General features: G+C 66.8%; 1 protein-coding gene across 1 annotated transcript; it reads left to right on the forward strand.

The window, feature by feature from the left end:
• Positions 1-1,627: 1,627 nt before the first annotated feature.
• COL16A1 (collagen type XVI alpha 1 chain) lies at positions 1,628-22,187 on the forward strand. Its single transcript, XM_050326102.1, has 71 exons — positions 1,628-1,642; positions 2,497-2,609; positions 4,476-4,538; positions 4,676-4,793; positions 6,139-6,262; positions 6,349-6,624; positions 6,717-6,797; positions 7,017-7,148; positions 7,534-7,587; positions 8,357-8,392; positions 8,833-8,859; positions 9,018-9,080; positions 9,255-9,296; positions 9,374-9,418; positions 9,624-9,659; positions 9,831-9,893; positions 10,021-10,065; positions 10,143-10,238; positions 10,347-10,385; positions 10,645-10,689; positions 10,943-10,978; positions 11,158-11,274; positions 11,368-11,403; positions 11,508-11,543; positions 11,623-11,712; positions 11,814-11,861; positions 11,984-12,019; positions 12,136-12,189; positions 12,352-12,468; positions 12,544-12,579; positions 12,686-12,793; positions 12,880-13,002; positions 13,073-13,126; positions 13,195-13,236; positions 13,320-13,355; positions 13,544-13,597; positions 13,665-13,733; positions 13,849-13,893; positions 14,018-14,044; positions 14,122-14,187; positions 14,300-14,353; positions 14,429-14,479; positions 14,567-14,620; positions 14,747-14,791; positions 14,876-14,992; positions 15,401-15,436; positions 15,665-15,745; positions 15,887-15,931; positions 16,238-16,282; positions 17,471-17,524; positions 17,631-17,684; positions 17,979-18,032; positions 18,156-18,200; positions 18,304-18,357; positions 18,451-18,486; positions 18,730-18,792; positions 18,911-18,982; positions 19,185-19,238; positions 19,332-19,376; positions 19,591-19,635; positions 19,738-19,791; positions 19,873-19,926; positions 20,047-20,097; positions 20,244-20,333; positions 20,433-20,468; positions 20,567-20,611; positions 20,744-20,932; positions 21,035-21,101; positions 21,178-21,354; positions 21,513-21,590; positions 21,691-22,187. Exons 2-71 carry the CDS (start codon positions 2,534-2,536, stop codon positions 21,891-21,893), a joined length of 4,839 nt encoding a protein of 1,612 aa, XP_050182059.1. The 5' UTR covers positions 1,628-1,642; positions 2,497-2,533; the 3' UTR covers positions 21,894-22,187.
• Positions 22,188-22,254: the final 67 nt, after the last annotated feature.

The following is a 22,254-nucleotide window of genomic DNA, read 5'->3' on the forward strand; positions in this document are numbered from 1 at the left end:
ACCTCTATCCCTGCTCTGCTGTGGGGCGAGATGTGGCTTTGGGGTGGGCTGTGGGGTCAGTTTTGGGGCCATGCCCCCTGCCCACAAGACACACAAACCCCACCAGTGCCCCTGCACCGGGTTCGTTGCTGCTGGGAGGCCCCAAACAAGGAACAGCTCGAGGTGAACAGCCATCCGAAAAACAGGAATTGTAAAAGTTTCGTTGTGTTTCGTTCCCACTTGCTTTAATTACCCTTAATTACCTCAGTAGGCATCTCGGAGGAGCGTCGAGTGCTCTGTCACCACGTCTGGGGCTGGCGGGTGAGTGACTGGCGGAGTGGAGCTGCTGGGTTTGCCCACGACAGCTTATTTACTGTCTCTGACTAAACAGCAGTTGTTAATTAGCCCGTTTATGGAGATACATGCATCCCTCACGCGTTTGTAAAGCTGCAGCCTAGATAGATTCATCACAATTTGGGAGGAAAGCAGCTGAGCCAGGGCCTGGTGCCATGCTGGGCATCACTGGAAGCAGGGATGCAAGGATGGGGGTGCCAGTGGATGCCTGGAGTGCCCCAGACCCAAACTTTGCGTGGGGTGGGCTTGTTCCCTGCCTCCTCCCTGCCTGTGGGGGATCAGGGTGCCCCAGCACGTGTGGGCAGGGGATGATGGAGCAGAGCTGGGCAGCCAGGCCCCAGGGCAGCATTCCAGGCTGGCACGTCCTAGCGGGCGCAGAGCTGGGAGCTGGGATGGGTGCCGGATCCCTGCAGGGCTTGGCGAGGCTCTGGGAAGTCTGGGAAGCTCTGCCGCTGGGGACATGGCAGCAGCACAGTGCCAGCGGGAGGGGTGGTGGCAGGGATCCCGTCTCAGGGCTCTGACCCCAAGTGCCCTGTCCTGAGCCAGGCTGTCCCCAAGCCACCCCAGGGCACCGGGGATGGGACAGCAGCTCCGTGTCACAGCGGGGTCTACCTGCCCCGACGCCTCGGGGTCTGCCGGGAGCTGCTCCTCCGGAGTAGCATCCCTGAGAACCATTCCCCGAGGTCTGCCCCAAAGGGACAGACATTCTGGCCAGCGGTGCCACCAGCGGTGCCAGCACAGAGGTCCCCTCCGGTCCCCGTGGGGAGGAAGAGCTGCTCTGCAGGGATGACAGCCAAGGAACTGGTTTCACTCCCACCCCCGGGATCGGGGTTCCCTCCTCCGGGCGGTGATCCAGCCCCTCGAGGTGGGGGAAGGCGGGTGGGGAGGGGAAGGAGGGCGCTGCCGGGGGAGGCACCCAGGGCGGAGGAGGAGGAGGAGGAGGAGGAGGAGGAGGAGGAGGGCGGGGATGCGAAGGCGGGCGGTGGCGCAGGCCCCCGGGTTGGGGGGGCGGAGGGCGGGCAGCGCTGGGGGCGCTCAGGCCCCGGAGGGAGGCGGGGAAGGCGGCGGGGGCGGCGCGGCGGCTCCCGGTGTCCCGCGGCGGAGTTCCCGGTGTCCCGCACCGTCCGGGCAGCCCCGTCCCCGCCGAGCCCCCGCGCAGGTGAGCCCCGCACAGCCCCGCACCGGGAGCGGGCAGAGCCCGGCAGAGCCGGCCCCGCGGCGGGGCGGGACGGGACAGGACAGGGCGAGCAGGGGATTCCCCGTTAATAAGCGGAGTTAATCACCGCCCCGGGGCCGTGGGGACCCGCCGGTGCCGGAGGGTGCAGGGTAGGGAAGGCGGGGAGCGGGCGGGGGAGATGGGGAGCAGGGCGGGGAGCACTGGCGGGGGTGGGGGAGTTCAGGAGTGGGCGCAGGGGTGGGTGCAGGCAGTGGTAGACCAAGAGAGCCGGGAGGCAGCAGAAAGGAGCCGGGAGGTGCAGGGGTTGTGTTTTGGGATAGGGGGGCTGGGTCGCAGGCAGGGAGAGCAGGGGGTGCGAGAGAGCCCAGTGTAGAGGTGGGTCCTCACTCAGAGGGGTCCCTGCACACGAGGGTCCCCGGGTGCTGTGCGTGGGATGAAAGCTCAGGGATGCACGTCCCGGTCTGGCAGCAGCCAGTGGAGCCGGAGTGTGTCCGGTTTGTCCCGACTCTGTCTCCCTCCGTGCAGCCCGGCATGCCTCGTGGCAGGAAGCAGGAGGGAGGCCAGGTCGGGGTGACCTGGAGGGCCTGGGACACCCTGGGATCCACTCTGGACCCGGAGACAAAACAGGAGGGAGCGAGACCTTCCGGGGGGGTTCATGCAGTAGGTGCCCATGAGATCCCTACTGGGAATCTCAGTCTTCACGTTTCCGGATGTTTGGAGTGAATCCAGGTGCTCTGATTGGACTGAACCCATGGGATGCTGGGGCTTGCCCTGTGTGCTTGGGGTGGGTGTGCAGCAGATGGTGATCCAGCAGTGGATGGGGGGAAGCCGCACTGACCTCCAAAACTTGATGGAGCCATGGCCAAGAGGGTCAGCACCAACTCCATGCTGGTGGCTTTGCTGGCAGTATCCCAGTGTTGGCAACCTCATGGGCTGGTGCCCACCACGTGCCCATCCTGCTGCTGCCCAATGTCTCTCCCTTGCAGGCAGCTGTGTTGGCCCTGAGCTGCTGCCACGGGCACCATGAGGGGTCTCTGGGCCCTCGTGCTCGCGGGGCTCATCAGTGCCTGTGAGGGGAAGGAGCTGCCACCAGCGGAAGGTAAGGGACACTGGGAGGGAAAGCTCAGGGTCTGCACTGGAGCAGCCCCCTCCTTGCATGTCCCTGGGAAGCCTTTGGTCAGACCTAGGGATGGCAGGGTGGCTGGGGACACCGTGGTCCCCACGTGCCACGACCGGTGTGGTGGCTGCGGACGTCGGCTCCCTGCTGCGCGCCGGCCAGCCCGGGCTGCGGGGCTTTGCTCAGCATCCCGTGTGGGCAGGGGGCCAGGGAGAGCTGAGCGAGCCCAGCCATGGGGAGCCAGCCCAGGGACACCCCTGGCCGTGCTCATGGAGGGACTGGGCTTGGCCGCGCTCCGGCCGCGCCACGCTCGGTGCCAGCTGGCAGCGCCGGCAGCGCGTCCGGCAGCACGTGTGGGGTAAGGTGAGCCAGGACCACTCAGGGCTGTGGCAGGGATGCACAGAGCTCCCAAGGGAGTTTTGGCCTCCAGCTGCGAGCTGGGAAGAGGTTTGGCCGTGGTCCACGCTGTGGTGGGGGCTGGGGGCTGTCCACGTGCAGCAGGGGACAGGGGGACGATGACTGAGCCCACGGGGGTCTCTGCCGGGGTGTCCCTGGCCATGAGGTCACTGTGCCTGGGTCCCGGTGTGGGATGAGCTCAAGGCGGATGCCGGGGAGGAGCCGCTGGCAGCGACGCCGTGGTTGCATCAGGCTCTGTGGGGGTGGAGCAGTGGCTCGTCTGGGGGGCCTGGGTTTGCCCGTGGAAGGGATCTTGGAGCCGGCAGCTCCCACTGCCCAGCACGGCCTGGCCTCCCATCTCCTGGCCTTTCCTTAGGGATACAAGGCTTGCACAGATGAGATTTTCCCTTAGGATCTGCACCAGGGCTGGGAGAGGCTTCAAAGAGATTGGGCTGGGGTGATTTATGCTCTGCCTTCCGTCCCCTGGCCTACTGAGGATGATCTCAGCGCCAGCAGGAGGGAGCTCTGCCCCCGGCTGGGACATGCACAGCCCCCCTGCCGCTGCCATGTCGGGGGTCCCGAGGGTGGGGGCACCCCCCCCACACCACTGCTGACCCCTTTGAGTGGTCAGCCTGGGGGAGAAGCACTGTGGTGGTGCATGAGGCCCCTCTCTGAGGGCAGAGATGGAGGTGGGCAGTGGGGCTGGGTTGGGGGTTGTCAGAAATCCCCCCAGGAACAGCCAAGGAGGAGGCGAGTGAATTGTTGGTGGCCATCCCTGCTCCAGGGCTGGTGTGCATGGAGACAAAACAAATTCCTCTTTCACTGCCTCCTTGTTTACTCCTTTATCTCGCACCTCCCAACATCTGGTGCATCCAGTGGAGGTGGATGGATGCCTCTGAAGCAGTAATTCATCAGTGCAAACAGCAGCAGCATCCCCGTGATCACGGCTCACACGGCATTTCCAGCCTCTTGCTGTCCCCTGGCTGCACCCTCACGCCTGTCCCCTGGGCCACCAGGTGTGAGCTGTCACCAGGATGGGACAGGAAGGCCAGAGGGCAGCCCTGGGTGCCATCTCCCCGCTGTGGGTGTCTGTGGCACCCGTCCGAGTCGGCTGATGCTGATTTCAGCTGTGGAAATGTCTCGAGGCAAAACAAGCGTGAACTGGGGAAAGCATTTCACCTGGTGAACTGGCTGTGGGAGACGAAGGCTCTGAGATCACTGCCTGTTCCCCTCCAAACTGCCCCTGGAGGGCTCCAGCTTCCCTCCTCCATGCTCCCAGGAGCCAGTGCTGCCGTGGGAATGGATCCCTGCTGGATCTGTGCTGCCAGCAGCCTTGGGGGGCTGGAGCAGAACCCTCTTGGTTTTGGGGAGCTCTGTGTGTTGCCCCTCTGCTTGTCCCACTGTGCTCCTGGGGGTGCTGCAGTGATGGTGATGTGCTGATTTGCCTTGCAGGGGAGCTGTGCCCGCAGCTCTGGGACGAGGATCTGGTTGGGGACAAGTACGAGAACATAACGGGTAAGGAAAGCCCCTCTCACCCTGCAAAGGGGAGTCCCTGGGCAGCCCTGACACCCTGGGGGTGGGCTCTGCACCCTGTCTGGGGAGCGTCACGCTGTGCCAGGGCCAGGTCTCACCTCCTCCGCTCTGCCCTGCAGGTTTTAACCTGATTAAAAGGTTCGAGCTGCTGAAGATCTCGTCCATCAAGAAGGTCCGCAGCCCCCGGGGGCCGGCGGTGCTGCGGCTGGGGGCTGTGCCCCTGGTCCAGCCCACCCAGTGAGTGTGGGGGGCTCAGGGGGTGGCTCTGGTTGACCAAAGCTCCCCCAGGCCCCATCCCCGTGCGCTGTAAGGATGGAGCCCAGGGGAAGCTGGGTGGGCTTTGCCCTGAGCTCGTGCTGGGGACCCCAGGCAGCCCCACGGCACCCTGGGGGATGCAGGAGACCCCAGGGGCTGCCCAGACACCTTCCTCCTAGAAAGTAAATCAGGGGCTGTCGCAGCTCAGCTGGGTGGTGGCCAAGCCTTACGCAACCAGGGCTCTGTGGCTGCTCTGTGGTTGCGCTTGGCAGGCGCCCCTGGGGTCTGGAGGAGCTCAGAACGCCACAGAGCTCCAAACAGGCACTGTGGGGTCTGGGGGGTCTGCTGGGGGGAGGCACACGGAGCATGGCCCTTGTCCTCTCCGCCTCTGGTGCGTCCTGCCCGGCTGTGCCCGTGGCAGGGCTGGCAGGGACGCTGCAGCGTGGCGAGGTGGGAGCAGATCCACGTCCCTGGGAGCTGTTCCTGGAGGAAACTGCTGCGGTTTGCACGCCTGCCTCCTCCAGCCTGTCCCCACATTGCCCCAGGGCTGGCACGCAGCTACACCGGGCATGGGGCTCTCCTGGGGGAGAGGAAACCCGGCCCTGGCTCCTGACCTGGGCAGCCAAATCCTTAGGTGGCTTCAGGGCGGCTCCAGACTGGTGTTGCTCTTGGCTGGGTGCCTGTGGCACCCCAGATCCAGCCGTGGGGAGTGCCAAGTGGGGGGATGGACAGCCCTACCCGGGTTGTTAGCTCTAGGTGAGCTCCCTATGGGTGCTCATCCACCTCAGTGCCCAGCAAGAATGTCCCCGTGTCCTGCAGAGAACAGAGGGGACCACGGGCCCTGTCCTGCTCCCCATCCCTTGGTCCAGCTCCAGAGGGGTGGTTTGGAAAATTACTGGTTTGGAGCTGAGGCCGGGAGCGGAGCAGAACCCAGAGCAAATATTTCCAGTGGTTGAGTGGGCTGTGGGCGAGCTGGGCACAGTCCCACTGGGGAACTGCTATCCAGCCCACAGAGCCTTGGGGCTTGTGGGTGTATTTCATGGCTTCCCAGGGGAAAATTGGATAATGTGGGGATAAGTGCATGGCCCTGGTTGCTGCAGCCACCCCAGGAGGGAGGTGTTTGGGGTGCAGGGTGTGGGGCAGGGATGGGGATGGTGCAGCTGGGGCTGAATCCACCATGATGGCATCTGGAGTGCCACCGGTGGGGACAGAGCCTGGCAGGATTCACGGAGGGATTTTGGGGTGGTGCTGCCACCACCCTTGGTGCCAACTCTGGCACCAGAGCCCGGTGCAGGGTCTGGCCACCCCCTGACACCCTTCCCCACAGGCAGGTGTTTCCTCGTGGGCTGCCCCCCACCTTCACCCTCATCTTCACCTTGCTGCTGAAGAAAAACAGCACCGGGGAGCACTGGTACCTCTTCCAGATCACCGACCGGCAGGGATACCCCCAGGTACAGCCGCGGGAAGGCGGCGGGATGCACGGGCAGCACGGGGACAGCCAGAAGCCGTCCCTGAGCGTTGTCCCCTCTGTGCCCAGCTCTCCCTGTCCGTGCACGGCCCCGAGAAGAGCCTGGAGTTCCAGGCCAGGGCAGCGGGGGCCGCGTTCGTCAGCGCCGTGTTCGCGGGGAAGGCCGTGGCGTCCCTGTTCGACGGGCGGTGGCACAAGGTGGTGGTGGCCGTGCAGGGCCGCGCCGTCTCCGTCCACCTCGACTGCTCCTCCATCTCCTCCAAGCCGCTGGCACCGCGGCGGGCGCTGGCCCTGGAGGGAAACGCCTTCCTGGGGCTGGATGCTGTGCGTGGCACCCCGGTCCGGGTGAGTGCCCGTGGGGCGAGGGCACCTCTGCCCGCGGGGCTGGAGCCACCCCTGAGCTGCCAGCCCTGACCTGCCACCCCCACCCACTGCAGTTTGACATCCAGCAAGCCCAGATCTACTGTGATGCCGAGCTGGCCCGGCAGGAGGGGTGCTGTGAGATCTCGGCCAGCGGGGTAAGTGCTCCCGAATCCTTCACCCCAATCCCAGCTGGACCCTGCAATGGCCCTGTGCACGGTCAGAGGGTCCCTTGTGGGTCACCTCACACCCGTGGTGGCCTCATGGTGCCTGTCCCAATGGCCAGCGCGGGGTACATCCCTCTCCTGAGTCACACCAGGTGCTCGGGCGGGGCTCTCCCCTTGGCAGCCCCCCACCGACCCCCTCTCTCCCCAAAGTGCCAGACAGAAGCTCCCAAGACCCGTCGGCAGGCGGAGCTGATGCAGAGCAGCAACCTCATCGAGATGGTGCCACAGCCCGAGGGCCGCGTCTACACCCGCTGCTTCTGCCTGGAGGAGCCGCTGGGCACCGTGAGCTCCGGCATCCCCCTCCCGGTCCCCATCCCCGTCCCCATCCCCGTCCCCATCCCAGCACAGGAGTGGTCCCAGCCCCACGGGATGGGCAGTGGCTCAGCTGCCGTGCCGGGTGCTGCTGAGCCGGCAGCCGCACGGATCCAGCCCCTGGAAAATCCCTGCCTCACTCTTTCCACCGTGCCAGGCGAGGGAGGGAGCTGGCGGTGACCGAGGGCCTGGGAATGAGGGAAGGGAGGGCTCCTGTGGTCCCACCACTGCCTGCACTGGCCAGGATGGCCCTCATCCATGGGTGCCTCAGGCAGGATAACCTAGGATTCATGGAGAGGGAGCACCCAGGAGTGCACAGGTGGGATAACCCAGGGGTGCTCTTCTCTGTCCACAGGAGCCGGTGAGAACCTCGGGGAGGACCAGCCTGAAGGAAGATCCCAAGGGAAAGGTGAGGGGAAGTGCAGAGGGTGTCCCAGCCTGGCTGTCCTGGTCCTGCCATTCCCAGCTCCACTCCTCTTCCTCCCACTGGTGCCATCCCAGGGGCCCACCCACCCCCAGGGCTGGGTCTGTCCCGCGGCATTTGGGAACTTTCCACTGCTGCCAGAGCTGCAGGGATGGAAGAGCAGGGCAGAAGCGGCTGCTCTGCTCCCCCGAGCAGGAACTGAGGCCCCACTTACTCTCTGCTGCTGCTGGAGTGATCCCAGCTATGGCCAAGGGCCTCTTTGTTCCCTCCGAGCGTCTCCGGAGCGCTGCCAGAGCTGGGAAGCGTCTCCAGTGCTCCTGTTCCTCATCCCTGCGTGTCTGTGTGATCCCTGTCCCACCATGGGGATTCAGGGCTGCTGTGTCCCAGTGGTGGGATCCTGCTGGGGATCCCTGGGGTGTAGATCAGGTCCAGCAGCGTGGGCTGGGGCCCGTGGGAGCACGGGGTCCATCCTGCAGCCCCATCCTGCCCGTTCCCAATCCCATGGGAGCAGACTGGAGTGGTGCCAGGCAGGCACCTCTTCACCTCCCCTGGGAGCAAGCACAGCGGGTTTTCCCTTCTCCATCCAGGGCATGGGGAGATGCTGCTGGGGCAGCCCCACGGGTTTGGGGTGCCCAGGGGAGCGGGGCAGTGCCCACGGAGGGGTGTGTGCCATGGAGGGGTGGGTGCTGTAGGGTTTGGGGTGCCATGGGCAGTGTGTGGAGCCGGTCCAAACCCCCATCCCTGTCTCTTCCAGTGCCCGCCCTGCTCGGCACAGATGGCATCAACAAATGTGAGTGTGGCTCCGGGCTGTGCTGGCAGGACATGGGAACCCTAGCACAGCCTGGCTGGGCTGGGAGCTGGGGGCAGCAAAAGCCACCAGGGCTGCTGGCTCAGGGGTGTCCCCCACCCCTCTGCCATCGTCACTGGCCCCCCATGACCCATGGCTCCTTCTGGCCCGGGGCCCTGCAACATCTGGCTGTGGGGAAGGTCTCTGATCCCTTCCAGATGTGGCCCCATTCCTGCAGCAACCACTGGCTGGAGGTGTGGGGAGGCTGGTGGGGGGCTGGTGGGTGTTTGGGACCCCCCATGCCTCACGGGGCTCCTGAGGTGGCCCTTGGGGACAGGGTGTTGGGAGGATGGGGACCACGGCGGGGTTGGGGCTCTCCTGATACCGTTTGGAGCCACCATGACCCTGGGGGGCTCCGGGACAGCTTTCTCCTCTCTCCCCAGGTCACACTCGGCCCCTCAGGCCCAAAGGTAGGTTTGTCACCCCCCCAGGGCCCAGCCCCAGCAGGGACGTGGCCACGCTGTGCCTGGAGCATCCCTGCCTGCTGCCGTGGGCCCGCTGTGGGCACACACATGGGCATGGGGACACCTGTGCCCGTTCTGTCCCCCACACCTCCCCTCTCTTGCAGGGCACCAAGGGTGAGCGCGGCCTGCCCGGCACTGCCGGCGCCAAGGGGGACAAGGGCGACCGTGTGAGTGTCCCCGACCATGTCCCGGGTGGACACCCTTTTGTGGGGCTGATCCCTGCGGGGTCCTTGGCGTGCGGGGGTCCTGCTGCCCTGGGGGTGTTCCTGCCCTCCATGGTCCCCCACCCTTGGCCAGGGTGGTTCGGGCAGAGCCCCTGAGCCGCCTCCCTCCCTCCGCAGGGCGCTGACTGTGTGCGCACCCACCCCGGCGGCCCCGTGCAGGTGAGACCCCCTGACCCTCCCCGAGCCCCCCCTCCCCACCTCTGCCGCCCTGCTCACCTCCTTCTCCTCCTCCCCAGTGCGCTGAGGGGCCACGGGGCGAGAAGGGGCAGCGTGGAGAGGTGGTGAGTGACACTCAGCCGTGGGGACACATCGTGGGGACACTGCAGTGGCCCCCCCTGCGTGGCTGGTGTGCCTTGGGTCCAGCCCTGAGGGTCCAGCTCTGTGGGTGGGTGGTTGGGGGACAAAAGGAGCGGAGATCAGAGCAGAGGGGACCCTGCACGAGCCCACCCGTGGGCACCCACTTCTGTCCCTGCTGTTCCCACGCAGGGCGCCCCGGGGGCCGCCGGTGCTGACGGGCAGAAGGTAAGTCCAGCCCCGCTGTGGGTGCTGGCACTGCAGCAGGGACATCTGAGCTGTGTCTCCTGGGGTGGCAGCAGCAGTGCCAGCACCTGCAGGGGCTGATCCAGATAGCAGGGGTGATGGCACGGGTGATGCCGTGGGTGACAGCACAGGTGACATTCATCTGTCCCACAGGGCCAGAAGGGCGAGAAGGGCGATGGGGGACTGCAGGGCAAGCCGGGGCGCCCAGGGCGTGATGTGAGTAGAGCCAGGGGGTCCTGGGCACCCCCCAGGCACCCTCCGGGCAGTGGGGTCCAGCTGCAGGACCAGCCTGCCCGTGGGGTGCACACACAGAGCCTTCACACCCTGCTCCCCCTCCCTACAGGGCCGGCCCGGAGAGATCTGCGTGGTGGGCCCCAAGGGCCAGAAGGTGAGTGGGGGGTTTGGGGGGAGGAGGTGGGAGATGAGGCACCCGGTGGCATTGACATCCCCTGTGTTGTCTTCCAGGGTGACCCTGGCCTTGTGGGACCCGAGGGGCTGGCTGGCGAGCCGGGACCCCCAGGGAAGCCGGGCTCTCCAGGGATTGGCTTTCCAGGGAAGCCGGTAAGGACCCCCTGCCCAGGGGCTCTGCCCGGGTGACATCCCCAGTGGGCATTACCATGGCAAGGGGTGAGGTGTTCCAGAGCTAACACCACCCTCTGTCCCTTTCAGGGTGACCCTGGTGGCCCCCCAGGTCCGAAGGGAGAGAAGGTGAGCGGAGGGAAAGGGGTCCCAGCTGCCCCTCACTGCCCATGGGGGCTGGTGGGGACTGGGATTAGGAGCTGGATCTGCCACGGCTGAGCCAGTGCTGGCTGGTGGAGCTGCCACCTGCCCAAGCCCCAGCTGGGTGGCTCAAGGACCTGGTTTGGGGGGCAGGAAACCCCCCTGGGGGAGGGAGGGGTATCCTGGGGTGCCAAGGGCTGTGGTGTTTTCCTTTGCTGGGCTCAGGGTTTCCCATCTCTGGCTCCAGGGCAGCTCGGGAGCTCCTGGACCCGGAGGATCGCCTGGGACACCCGTGAGTACCGGGAGCCTGGAGCCAAGGCCCGGGGTCAGGGACGGGTTTCTTGGCTCAGGGTCGTGGCTGTTTGGCCAGAGCAGTGGTGGGATCCAAGCCCAGGAGCTGAGAGGGATTTGGGATCATCCAGTGATCCAGCAGCCTCGCTCAGGGCTGGGATCATCCAATACCACAACTGCTGGACAACTGGGGGGTGCTGGGTGGCACTGCCAGGGCTCCATGATGCAGCCCCATCCCCACCTTCCTCCCACAGGGTCTCCCTGGTGCCCTGGGGCCAAAAGGAGACAAGGTGGGTGCAGTGACAGAGTGGCCGGGAGGGGCTGTGCCGGGGGGTCCCTGGAGTGGCCCCCGAGCAGCCCCGAGGTGAGGGAGGGGCACTGTAGTGCCCCTCCCTCACCTCGGGGCTGCTCGGGGGCCACTCCAGGGACCCCCTGGCCTGGGCTGTGTCTCACTGTCCCCACCGGGCAGGGCGAGCCATGTGAGGTGTGTCCTACTGTCACCGAGGGCGTGCTCGGTGCCATTGGGGTGCCCGGCAAACCAGGACCCAGAGGAGAGCCCGGAGCACCCGGCAGGGATGGGGTCTCGGTGAGTCTGAGCCTGGGGGCTCGTGGGGTGGAGGGCAGAGCAGGGGCTCATCTCAGCGTTCCTGATGCTCCCTTTTGATTCCTCCATTCCCAGGACAGACCCGGCCCTGCAGGACCCAAAGGGGACAGGGTAGGTGACCGTGGGGTGGGCTGGCTTGTCCCCCTCTGGGGACACCGAGCAGCGTCCAGCCCGTGCTGGCAGCACCCAGCCCAGCTCCTGTGTTTGCTTCCCAGGGAGATCGTGGCATCCAGGGGATGAAAGGGGAGAAGGTGAGTGTCCAACCCTCTGTCCCACCCTCCCTATGAGCCCCTGCAGCCCCCTGAGCTGTCCCCTGTCCCACCTGCCCAGGGGGACTCGTGCCTGTCCTGCGATGTCCGTGTCCTTGCTGCGCTGCGCCGGGGTCCTGCCGAGGGGTTTGAGGGTGAGCCGGGGCTGCCGGTGAGTCCTGGGGCTGAGTGGGACACCCCGGTCCTGGGGGGACACCCCGGTCACCCCAGGGCTGCTGGGGGTGCTGGGGTGTGACCATGGGGGGTGTTCAGCAGGGTGACCTGGGGCTCCCCGGGCTGGCTGGGATCAAGGGTGACAAGGTGAGTAACTCCCACAGCCACCCCCCCTTCCTGCATTGCTGGAGGGAGTGGGAATGGCTGGATCACCCCATGGGGTCAGGGCAGCCTTGTCTGACCCTGTCCCTGTCCCTGCTCCGTTCCAGGGTGACAGTGGCCAGCTGGGACCCACGGGCAGACCGGTGAGTGGGGGCACAGGGGGGCAGGGGGGATGTGGGGGCTCAGGGTGGAGCCCAAGGGGGGCAGGAGCTGGTTTTGGGGGCCATGGGCTCACCTCTGCCGTGGCTTCTCTCTGCAGGGGCTCCCGGGAGAGAAGGGTGATCCGGGTGTGCAGGGCCTCAAAGGAGAGAAGGTGAGCCCTGCCATGGGGACCCCCAGGACCCCCCTCCCTGCCCTGTCCATGCCACTTCCCCCGCTGAGACCTGTGCAGCTCACTGCATGGGAGGGCCCTGAGACGGGCACAGCGGTGCTCCGGTCCCCAGAGCCACATTCCAAGCGGGATGTCCCTCGGCAGGGCGAGCCGTGCGGGCAGTGCCCTCCCACCCCACAGGCCCTCCAAGGGGCAGCGACAGCGGTGGCTGTGCCAGGACCACCGGGAGAAAGGGGCAAGAGTGGCCCCCCGGGCAGAGCGGTGAGTGCCCCCCATGCCCCCTGTGCCCAGTTTTGGGGGGATGCTCCAGCCTGATCCATTCCTCCGTTTCCCCAGGGCAGACCGGGTGACGCTGGACAGAAGGGGCAGAAGGTGAGAGGGCCTGGGAGGGGGTCCCAGCGGGGCTGGTGATGGCAGAGGCGGCTGTGACCTCTGTGAGCCATGTCCCTCCCCTCCCCATGTCCCCTCTCTTTGCCAGGGGGACGCTGGCAGCCCCGGGGACCCGGGCACGCCGGGCATGGCCGGTGTCCCAGGGCTGTCGGGTGAGCCTGGAATCAGGGGTCCAGCCGGCCCCAAAGGAGAGAAGGTGAGACCCTCATATTCTGGGGACCTGTCCCCTGTCACTGTGGTGTCACCCACCCCTCCATCCCTCTCCCATCCCCTCCTGCGCAGGGAGACCCCTGCGAGCCCGGTGCTGCTCCACTCGGGGACCTCTCGGACGTGGTTGGCATCCCAGGAAAACCCGGGGCCAAAGGGGACCAGGGCCCCCCTGGCATCGGCCAGCCGGGCAGACCCGTGAGTGCCCCCTCCCCACGGCCACGGTGCCCATGGCATCGTGCCCTGGGGTGACCCTGGTGTGTTTTAGGGGAAGCCGGGGCTGCCAGGGGTCCAGGGTCCTCCCGGGCTGAAGGGGCTGCAGGTGAGTGGGGTGCAGGGGCTGGGTTTGGGGGGTCCTGAGGACACCTCACTGCCCCTCCATCTCCCCAGGGTGAACCAGGACCGCGGGGGATCGGCCAGCCGGGACCACAGGTGGGTTTTGGGGTGCCCATGCCATGCCATGCCGTGCCGTACTGGGTTGCTCTGCCAGATCTCACACGCTCTGCTTTTCCCAGGGAGACCCCGGGAGCACCGGACCCCCCGGCACACCCGTGAGTAGCAATTTAGGGTGCCCAGTCCTGGGAGATGGGGCAACCACCAGCCCCCCAGTTCCTGCAGTGTCAGCCCTCCCTGTGGGCAGTGGCAGGGGGGTCCTGGCAGGCCCACCCTGGGGACCCTGCTGTCCCCTTGGCTCACTGGGGGGCTGTCTGGGAGAACTAACACCCTCTCTTGCCCCCAGGGCCCCCCTGGACCCCAGGGACCTCCGGGGACAGCAGGAGACAAAGGTGCCAAGGTAAGGGAACATCCCCCAGCCCTCTGTGTCCCCCCTGCCCCCTACTCCTGCTGTCCTTCCCCTGCAGGGATCTCCGGGGCCCAAAGGTGCCGTGGGACCTCCTGGACCACCAGGGACCAGTGTCACAGGGCCACCGGTACGTCTTGCCCCCTGGGATGGGCACTGCCACCCCCCAGCCCCTCAACCCTGGCTGAAAGCCGCCGTGCCAGGGGCCAAGCCAGGGAGCTTCCTCACCCTCCTCTTCCTCGCAGGGCCCCGAAGGGCAGCGGGGGCTCCCCGGCTCTGCTGGGCAGCCGGTACGTGCGTGGGGTGCCGGGGGGGCCGTGCCCAGAGCGTGGGCTGAGCTGGTGCCCCTGATGCTCGCTGTGGGTGGGGGGCACTGGGGGCCACCCGCTCATGCTCCATCTTTCCTCCTGGCAGGGGGAAAAGGGTGCCCAGGGAGAGAAGGTGAGTTGGGGGCCGGGTGGAGCCGTACCCCCTGTTCCACCTCCTGCCCCCCCTGCCCTCACCCCCTCTCCCCACAGGGAGACCCCGGGGAGTGTTCCTGCCCCTCCAGCCCCCGCCAGGACCCCAACTACACCGGGATGCCAGTAAGTGCCACGAGTGCCCAGGCTCTGCTTCACCCCCACGGGCACACCCTGATCCCCCTCACCCCCCCTCCATCAAATTCTCTTCCCCTTCTTCCCCTTCTCTCATCCCCAGGGAGCCCCAGGGCTGTGGACTGGGATGTCCTGGCAGCCACAGCCAGGTCCACAGGTGGGTGCTGTGCTGCATCCCCCACCCACCCCCACTCACCCCCTGCCTCTCTCTGATTGTGTTTTGGGGTCTTGCAGGGCCCCCGGAGCCCCTGGTCCCCCGGCCCCCGGTGCCCCCGGTCGCCAGGTGAGTGACGGGAGGTGGGAGATGGGAGCGGGTCTGGTCCTGCCAGGCTTTTAGCAGGGGCTTTAAATACCCTCTCCTTGGATTTAGGGAATGCCAGGACACAACGGTTTGCCAGGACTGCCTGGGCCTGCTGGAGACCTGGTGGGTGGTGCCCGTGCCCATGGCAGTGTCCCCTGTGCCCCACGTCCTGCTCCCCCATTGTGGGACAGTCCCTCCCTGCCTCCCTCCATCCCTCCCTCCATCCCTCCCTCCCTCTGTCTCTCCCAGGGGCCGCTGGCAGTCATGGCTGAGAGGAACATCGAGGTGCTGAAGGTGAGAGTGTGGGGACGTGTCACCTTCCTGCCCCATGGTCCCCAAAGGCCTTGGGGTGCCCCTGACTCCCCCTTTTCCCCCCAGACTCTCTGTGGGGACTGTGTCCAGCTCCAGGCAGCCTTGGGAGCCCCCAGGGGTGTCGAGGGAGAGAAGGGGGACGGGGGCATGCCAGGTGCCCCCGGCAGTGAGAGCTGCGCCCGCGTGAGTATTTCCATGCCTCTGAGTGGTAACCTTGGTGCCCAAACCCCCTGTTTTTTTGGGGGGTGAGGTGAAGAGATGCTCCCAACTCCCTGGGCCTCGGATGGTGTGGCAGTTGTGGGAGGCAACACGCTTTGGACACGCTCTGAGCACGCTTTGGGCACACAGGGACACGCTCTGGACACGCTCGGGGCACGCTGGTCCTGCTGGGAATGCAGGCAGGATCCCACATACAGTCCCTGCCTGCCCCAGTGGGGTTCCTGGGAGGATGACAGGCTTGTCCCGTTCCAGTGCAGGCTGGAGCAGGGGGTGCTGAGCCCCTGAGGGATGTGGGGTGAGGGGCTCCGAGCCCTGCTGTGTCCCGCGGCTCCTCCGGGGTGATCCCTGGGTGACTCCTGGGTTTTCTTCCAGTGCTTTGCCCAGTTCCCGAGAGAGGAGGAGGCTCGGGTGAGTGAAGAGTGTCCCCCCCCGCCTCTCCCTGCCCCTGGGGATGAGTTGATATCCCAGTCTGACTCCCTGGCCCCCAGGGTGCTGCAGAGACTGTATCCCCATTGCAGGAGCAGACGGGGCTTTGGGGGTAGAGGCTGCTTTGGGGGGCTTGGCAGGGCTCAGTGGTGGGTAGTGGGCAGTGGGCAGAGCCAGCCTGGGTTTCTGACATGTCCCCACTCCCTGCAGGGTGACAGCCCTGACACCGACTGTCCCGGCCATCCCGGGTTGCCGGGTGCCCCGGGCATCCCCGGTGAGAGAGGCGAGCAGGTGGGTGAGCTCCAGTCCATCCACAGACCCCTCTCCATCCCAGCCCTTCCAAGGGGCAGTGGCTGGTCCCTCAGTGCCCCTCAGAGCTGGTCCCTGTCCCCCCCTCCCCGTGGCACACCTGACACCTCAATCTCTCCCCAGGGCTCACCAGGACTGCGGGGACCCCCCGGACCGCCCGGGCCCATCGTAAGTACCCGGGGTGAGGGGCTACCAGGCTGTGTGGGCATCATGGTGTGGTCCTGCAGGGCTTGGAGGCCCTAAAAGCAAGTTGCCAAGGGGGCTGCCCCCGTGCCCAGAGGCCGTGGTGATGGGCAGAGGGACATGGCCATGGCGAGGTGGAGGCGCGGCATGGCCTGGACGTCCCAGCCTGGACATGGAGGTGAAGGTGCTGCCAGCCCGGAGATGGAGCAGTAGCTCTGTGGCACCCCGAGGGCTCAGCCCAGGCTCCACCATGCCTTTTCCAGGCTGTGACCTCCCTGTTTTTCCCCTCAGGGCCCCCCAGGCTTTCCTGGAACGCCGGGCGCACCCGGACTGCCCGTAAGGACCCAGCACGGCTCTGCTCTGTGCCCTGTGTCGCTGCCGCTTGGTTTGGCTGTGTCCCTTGTCCCTGTCCCCCCTGGGAGCAGCCGCAGCACAGCTGCCCCATTTCTCTTCCACGCCATCTCCATCCTCCCATTCCCACCCCCTCCATCCCAAAGCAGGGGGTCTTGGTGGGCTGGGATCTGAGAATGACCTTCCTGAGCTCAGGGATGTGGCGCTGGCACTCACCAGCCCTGGTGCCACGTGTTGGGTCCCTTCATCATCACGGGACCTGGTTCAGCTCAGCGGCACCTGGTGTGCCAGGGACCAGCCACCCCAGATTGGTGCCCCGTCGCAGCTCCTACGGGATGGGCTGGGTGGCGCCTTGGTGGCAGCTGCCCCCAGGGAAGCCCCTCGTGGGGATCAGGAGGATCCTCTGTGCAACCAGTGCTGCCTGGGCTCACTCTCCTCCTCCTCCTCCCTTGGTCCCTCCTGTGTGGTCATGCAGCCTTCACCACCATCTCCATTTTGATCTTCATCTCCATCCTCATCCTCATCTCCATCTCCATCCTCCTGCTCCCGCCCGCGCTCGCTCCAAGCAGGAGCTGGTGGCGGGGCTGTGCTGGCGGCTCTTGGAGGATCCGGCCCTCCTGCTCCTGTCCCCTCGTCCACTAATGTCACACGGTCTGTGTGGGGCTCTGGGGGGCTCTGTGGGTCGTCGCTCTGCCGTGTGCCAGCGTGTCCTGTCCAGCCTGTGTCACCTCAGCACCACGTCACCCCACTAACCCGCCCCAGAGGTCCCATGGCGTGGAGCCCAGGGGCTCCCATCTGTCCCTGTGTCACCCACTCCCTGGGAGCGTGGGAGGCTCCAGGCTGGGCCATGTGCTGGGTACCAGGAGCTGGGCACCCCACACAGCCCCCCAGGGCTGGGCTGTGGGTCCTGCCCTGTGTGTTGTGGGCAGAGCAGTGGCAGTGTCTGGGTCTGAGCACTTGGGCTTGCACTGAACGTGGTGCCCACGGCTGTGCCGTGGGTGGAGGGAGCACAGCCAGTGCCAAACAGGTCCTCCCTGGTGCCCGGGGGTCCAGGCAGGCTGGTGGAGATCACAAAACCCCATGGGCTGTGCCTGGGTCCTGCTGCCAGGCAGGCACAGCCCTGGGCAGGGGTTGTAGGAGATCCCCCTGCAGCTCCTCTCTTCTCCCCCGAAGGGTCTCCAAGGGGAACGCGGCCCTGCTGGGCTCGCCGGAGCCAAAGGGGAGCCGGTGAGTGGTGTGTGAGGAGGGGACAGGGGGACACTGATGCCCCGTGGGCTTTGGGCACCAGGCTGGGGCGTTGCAGGTGGCTCAACATCCTCCTCCTCCTGCATAGGGGCCTCCAGGACAGCCTGGCTACCCCGGTGCAATGGGCCCCCCTGGCCTGCCCGTGAGTACTGTGGGGAGCCAGGCAGGCTCTGCCAGCCCCCTTGGGGGTCCCCATGTCCCTCCTGGTGCTCACTGTGGCCCCCCCATCTTGCAGCTGGGGGACCCCCAGTGGGCACATCCCTGTCCCATCCATGCAGTCCCATCCCACACATTCCCAGTGCCCTGTTCCTCCCTGCCCCGTTCACCCGTGCCATGTGCATGCCCTGCCTGTGCCCCCATCCTTCCTCTTCCAAGTGCCATGTCCCCTCCCTGCCCAGTGCCCCGCTTTGTCCCCTCCATCTCCTTCCTGCCCCAGGGCATCAAAGGCGAGCGAGGCTACGCGGGCCCCCCCGGGGAGAAAGGGGAGCTGGTGAGTCCCTTGGGGGGGGGGGCAGAGGGGCTGGGGGCTCTCCCAGGTGCCCCCTCTCACTGTGGGCACCAGGGCTGAGGCCCTTCCAGCTGCATCCATCTGACCCCATTCCTGCCTTCCCAGGGACCCCCCGGTGTGGACGGGCCCCCCGGTCCCGCAGGGCCCGCGGTAGGTGCCCACCCTGACGGCCCCCAGGGGGCTGTGGGGAGGGAGGGGGGAGGCTGTGGGTGCAGTGGGGTGCTCCCCACCACCTCATCCCGTCATTCCACAGGGACCAAGGGGAGAGCGGGGGCTCCCGGGCAGCGCCGGCGAGAAGGGGGATCAGGTGAGCACCTCCAGGGGTACAGGGACCCCCAGAGACCCCCAGCGGGCAGGATGTGGCTCTCGGGGTCCTGGCTCAGCTCCCGTCTCTCTGCAGGGTTTCCAGGGCCAGCCTGGCTTCCCGGGACCACCGGTGAGTACATCCCCTGCTCCAGCACAGCAGGGTGTCCCCTGGAGGTGATGCCCATCCCTGGCTGTGTGTCCCCATGTCCCCACGGGGCCAGGGGTGGGGATGGAGGGTTCTACAAGGGGGACATGGGCACATCCCGTGGGATAAGATGCAGGGAGCAGCCCCAGGGCAATCCCGCTAAGGTGCCCGGAGGCAGCGGAATGTGTGGGCTGGGACCCCCCTCACTGAACACCCCCTTCTCTTTAGGGTCCCCCTGGCTTCCCAGGGAAGGTTGGTCCAGCTGGGCCACCAGGGCCCATGGCTGAGAAGGTGAGTGCCAGGGGTCAGTGCCACGGGGACGTGGCTGTGTGATGGCACTGCTCATCCCTTGGGCTGTGGCCGGGTTTGGTGCCCTGGCTGTGCCCGTGACCTCCTGTGGCTCTTACAGGGCAGCGAGGGCATGCGAGGCCCCACGGGGATGCCAGGACCCCCTGGACCCCCAGGACCTCCGGGCATCCAGGTAAGACCCTCCCCATGTGTCACCCTTGGGGGCAGAGGGGGCAGGACCACCCATGTCATGGTGCTCCCTGGAGCGCCGCTGGCTATTCCCACTCCCCAGGAACCTGTTGCCATGGCCTGGAGTGTCCAGAGCAGGTCCCTCAGGGACCCCCAGAGCCCCTCAGTGCAAACCACCCTCTGACATCCTCACCTTGTCCCCGCAGGGCCCCGCTGGCTTGGAAGGCCTGGATGGCAAGGACGGCAAGCCAGGGCTGCGGGTGAGGCTCTGGGACTCTCTGGGGTGCTGGTGGGGGGCAGCCACCCTGCAATGCCCCCCAAGACACTCCCAATCCATGTCTCTTTCTCTCCAGGGTGATCCAGGCCCCCCTGGGCCACCAGGGATGATGGGTCCTCCGGTGAGTGACAGCTTTCCTTGTCACCCCTCCCTGGCGCTCAGTGCCTGGCACGTCCCTGCAGCCAGGTCTGAGAGTCCCCTGAGCCAGGACTGTCCCACTGTGTGTTCCTGGGGACACTGAGACCCAGGGGGAGGAGGGAGTCCCTGGTCAGGGTCACCTGCCTCGCTCTGCTGGTGGGATCTGGGGCTCCCACCCAGCTCTTTTCTCTCTCCAGGGGTTCAAGGGGAAGACAGGACACCCAGGTCTGCCAGGACCAAAGGTGAGTGATGGGAACAATTGGTGGTGACATCCCCAGGGACCTGAGTCCTGGGCCAGGGTATCCATGCATTGCTCTGCTCACAATGTCCCTTCCTCCTTTTAGGGTGACTGTGGCAAACCTGGTCCCCCAGGGAGCCCAGGCCGGCCGGGAGCTGAGGTGAGTGAGGGGTGAGCTCACTGCTTGGGCACCGTGCAGCCTCTCCTCACCCTGCCTTCCTCATCACCCCATCTTCCTCAGGGTGACCCCGGGCCCATGGGACCCCAAGGCCGGCAGGGACCCCCAGGGCTCATCGTAAGTTGGACCTGCCCCCCATGGGGCACCAGGAGGGATCACAGTGGGAATTCCCTCTGGTGCGGGGAGTGGGGTCATCACACACAGCCCCCCAGCTGACACCCCTGTCTCTGCCCCCAGGGACCCCCTGGCAGCCCAGGACAGCCGGGTCCCGCTGGCCTCGCTGGAGTGGTGAGTCCTGGAGCCCCCACCACATCCCCAGCTGTGGGATTTGGGGTCAGGGTGGGGCTGGGTAGGTCCCACAGAGAGTGGGTTTGGGGGTCCCTGTGCCTCATCCTGTGCTGATTCTGGTGCTCCCGCCTCCCTCCTCCGTGCAGGGGCTGAAGGGTGAGCGTGGCTCCGTGGGGGAGCGAGGTCTGCCAGGGATGCCAGGCCAGCCGGGACCCCCGGGACACCCTGGACCACCGGTGAGTGCAGCACAGCCCAGGGACCTCAAGGACTGGTGACCGGTGGTCACCCTGTGGTCATCGCTGTGGTGGTCACTGTCTCACACTTTGGTCTCACAGGGGGAGCAGGGACCAGATGGACCCGTCGGCAAAGAGGTAGGAATGTGGGCTCTGGAGCTCTCCTGCCCTGCTGGACCCCCAGGGTGCCCGTGGTGGGGACATCCCTGCCACCCTGCTCCTTTGTGTGTCCTCAGGGTCCTCCGGGAAAGCCGGGCATTGCGGGACCGGCGGGACAGAAGGTGAGGGGAGTCTGGCTGTGTCACTGCAGCCATCCTGACATCTCCCAACTATCCTGACATCCCCCAGCCATCCCAGAACCCCACCACCCCTCAGGATATGGGGGCTGAGCTATGCCTCTCACATCCCCGCAGGGTGAAGCTGGATCCCCCGGTGAAAGAGGGTACCCCGGGGAGAAGGGCAGAGCTGGAATGCCTGGGGGACCAGGAAAGAGCGGCTCCATGGGCCTCGTGGGGCCACGGGGACCCGCGGGAGAGAGGGGACTCCCCGGCTCTCCGGGACCCGCGGGCAGCCCCGGGCTGCCGGGACCCCCGGGGATGATGGTAAGGAGGGGTGGGCCGTGGAGAAGGGTGGGGATGCAGGACCCTGTCCCCCGCGGGGCACGGTGGCCGTGTCGCCTCGTGTGTCCCCTCGTGTCCCCCCAGGGAGACGTGGTGAATTACGACGAGATCAAGAGGTTCATCCGGCAGGAGCTGAACAAGATGTTTGACGGTAACAACGGGGCGGTGGGGACGAGGTGACCCAACCTCCGTCCTCGCCGGCACTGAGCTCGTCCCTGTCCCCGCAGAGCGGATGGCGTACTACACATCCCGGCTGCACTTCCCGGTGGAGATGGTGGCGTCCCCGGGCAGACCCGGTCCCCCCGGGAAGGACGGGCTGCCCGGCCGGCCGGGACCCCCCGGTTCCCCAGGGATGCCGGGGCAGATCGGCAGAGAGGGGCGGCAGGGCGTGCCGGGCATGCGGGGTAAGTGCTGCTCCCGGGGGGCATTCCCAGTGTCGCTGGCGTGTTCCCGGTGTCCCCGGGGTGTTCCCAGCATTCCCAAGGTGCCCCCAGTGTCCCTGGGTGCCGGGGTGTTGCGGTCGTGCCAGGATCTCACCCCTCTCCATCCACGCCTCTTCCAGGTGAGCCGGGAGCCAAAGGAGAGAAAGGCGAGAAGGGCGTTGGGATGATGGGGGACAGCGGCCCCCCAGGACCCCCAGGTGAGCCCCCTCCCTCCGCGTGGCCACCAGCCCCATGCCGGGGCTTGCTGCAGCCCCTGCGCTTCGTACCACCTCCTTCTCTTCTCTCCGTCTCTTCCAGGCCCCCAGGGACCGCCAGGCTACGGGAAGATGGGCCCCCCGGGCCCCGTGGGGCAGCAGGGCATCCCCGGCATTCCGGGCCCCCCCGGTGCCACGGGGCAGCCGGGCAAGGCGGGGCACTGCAGCCCGGCGGAGTGCCTGGGAGCCGTGCCCGTGGAGCAGCCCCTCTTCCAGCCCAAGAACGTCAAGGGCCCCTTCGGCTGAGGGTCCCCGCGCTCCCCGCGCCCCCCGGCTTTGCTGTTAATATTGTTTCCCCGCTGTGCCGGGGCCGTGCCTGTCTCGGGGGGGCGGGATCTGGGATCTGGGATTGTACAGCCCCGTCGGGATCGCGAGGGCGGGTGGATCCTGCCCCCGCAAATACACCCGTGCTGGTGCCCCCGCGCCTCCCGCTCCGTGATCGGCACAGAGGGATCTCTGCGTGTCCTCATCCCTGTTCCTCTGGGATGCTGCTCTGGCCGGTCCTGAGGCCACCCCAGCTGGCGGCGTGGGCGAGCTCCCTGTGACTGATGGATGAGGGGGTCCGGGAGGAATCCCAGCCCTGATCCCAGGGGATCTTGGCCCTGCC

Source organism: Myiozetetes cayanensis, unplaced genomic scaffold (genome assembly GCF_022539395.1).
Source record: "Myiozetetes cayanensis isolate MyiCay16 unplaced genomic scaffold, myiCay2020 scf31, whole genome shotgun sequence".
Classification (NCBI taxonomy): domain Eukaryota; kingdom Metazoa; phylum Chordata; class Aves; order Passeriformes; family Tyrannidae; genus Myiozetetes; species Myiozetetes cayanensis.

What these genes read in the sequence shown, in the direction of transcription:
- COL16A1 (XM_050326102.1), top strand. Translation starts at nt 2,534, where the DNA reads ATGAGGGGTCTCTGGGCCCTCGTGCTCGCGGGGCTCATCAGTGCCTGT. An exon ending in CACAGATGGCATCAACAAAT is followed by an intron (nt 8,393 to 8,832) that starts GTGAGTGTGGCT and finishes CTCTCTCCCCAG; the next exon opens with GTCACACTCGGCCCCTCAGG. An exon ending in TTGGCTTTCCAGGGAAGCCG is followed by an intron (nt 10,239 to 10,346) that starts GTAAGGACCCCC and finishes TGTCCCTTTCAG; the next exon opens with GGTGACCCTGGTGGCCCCCC.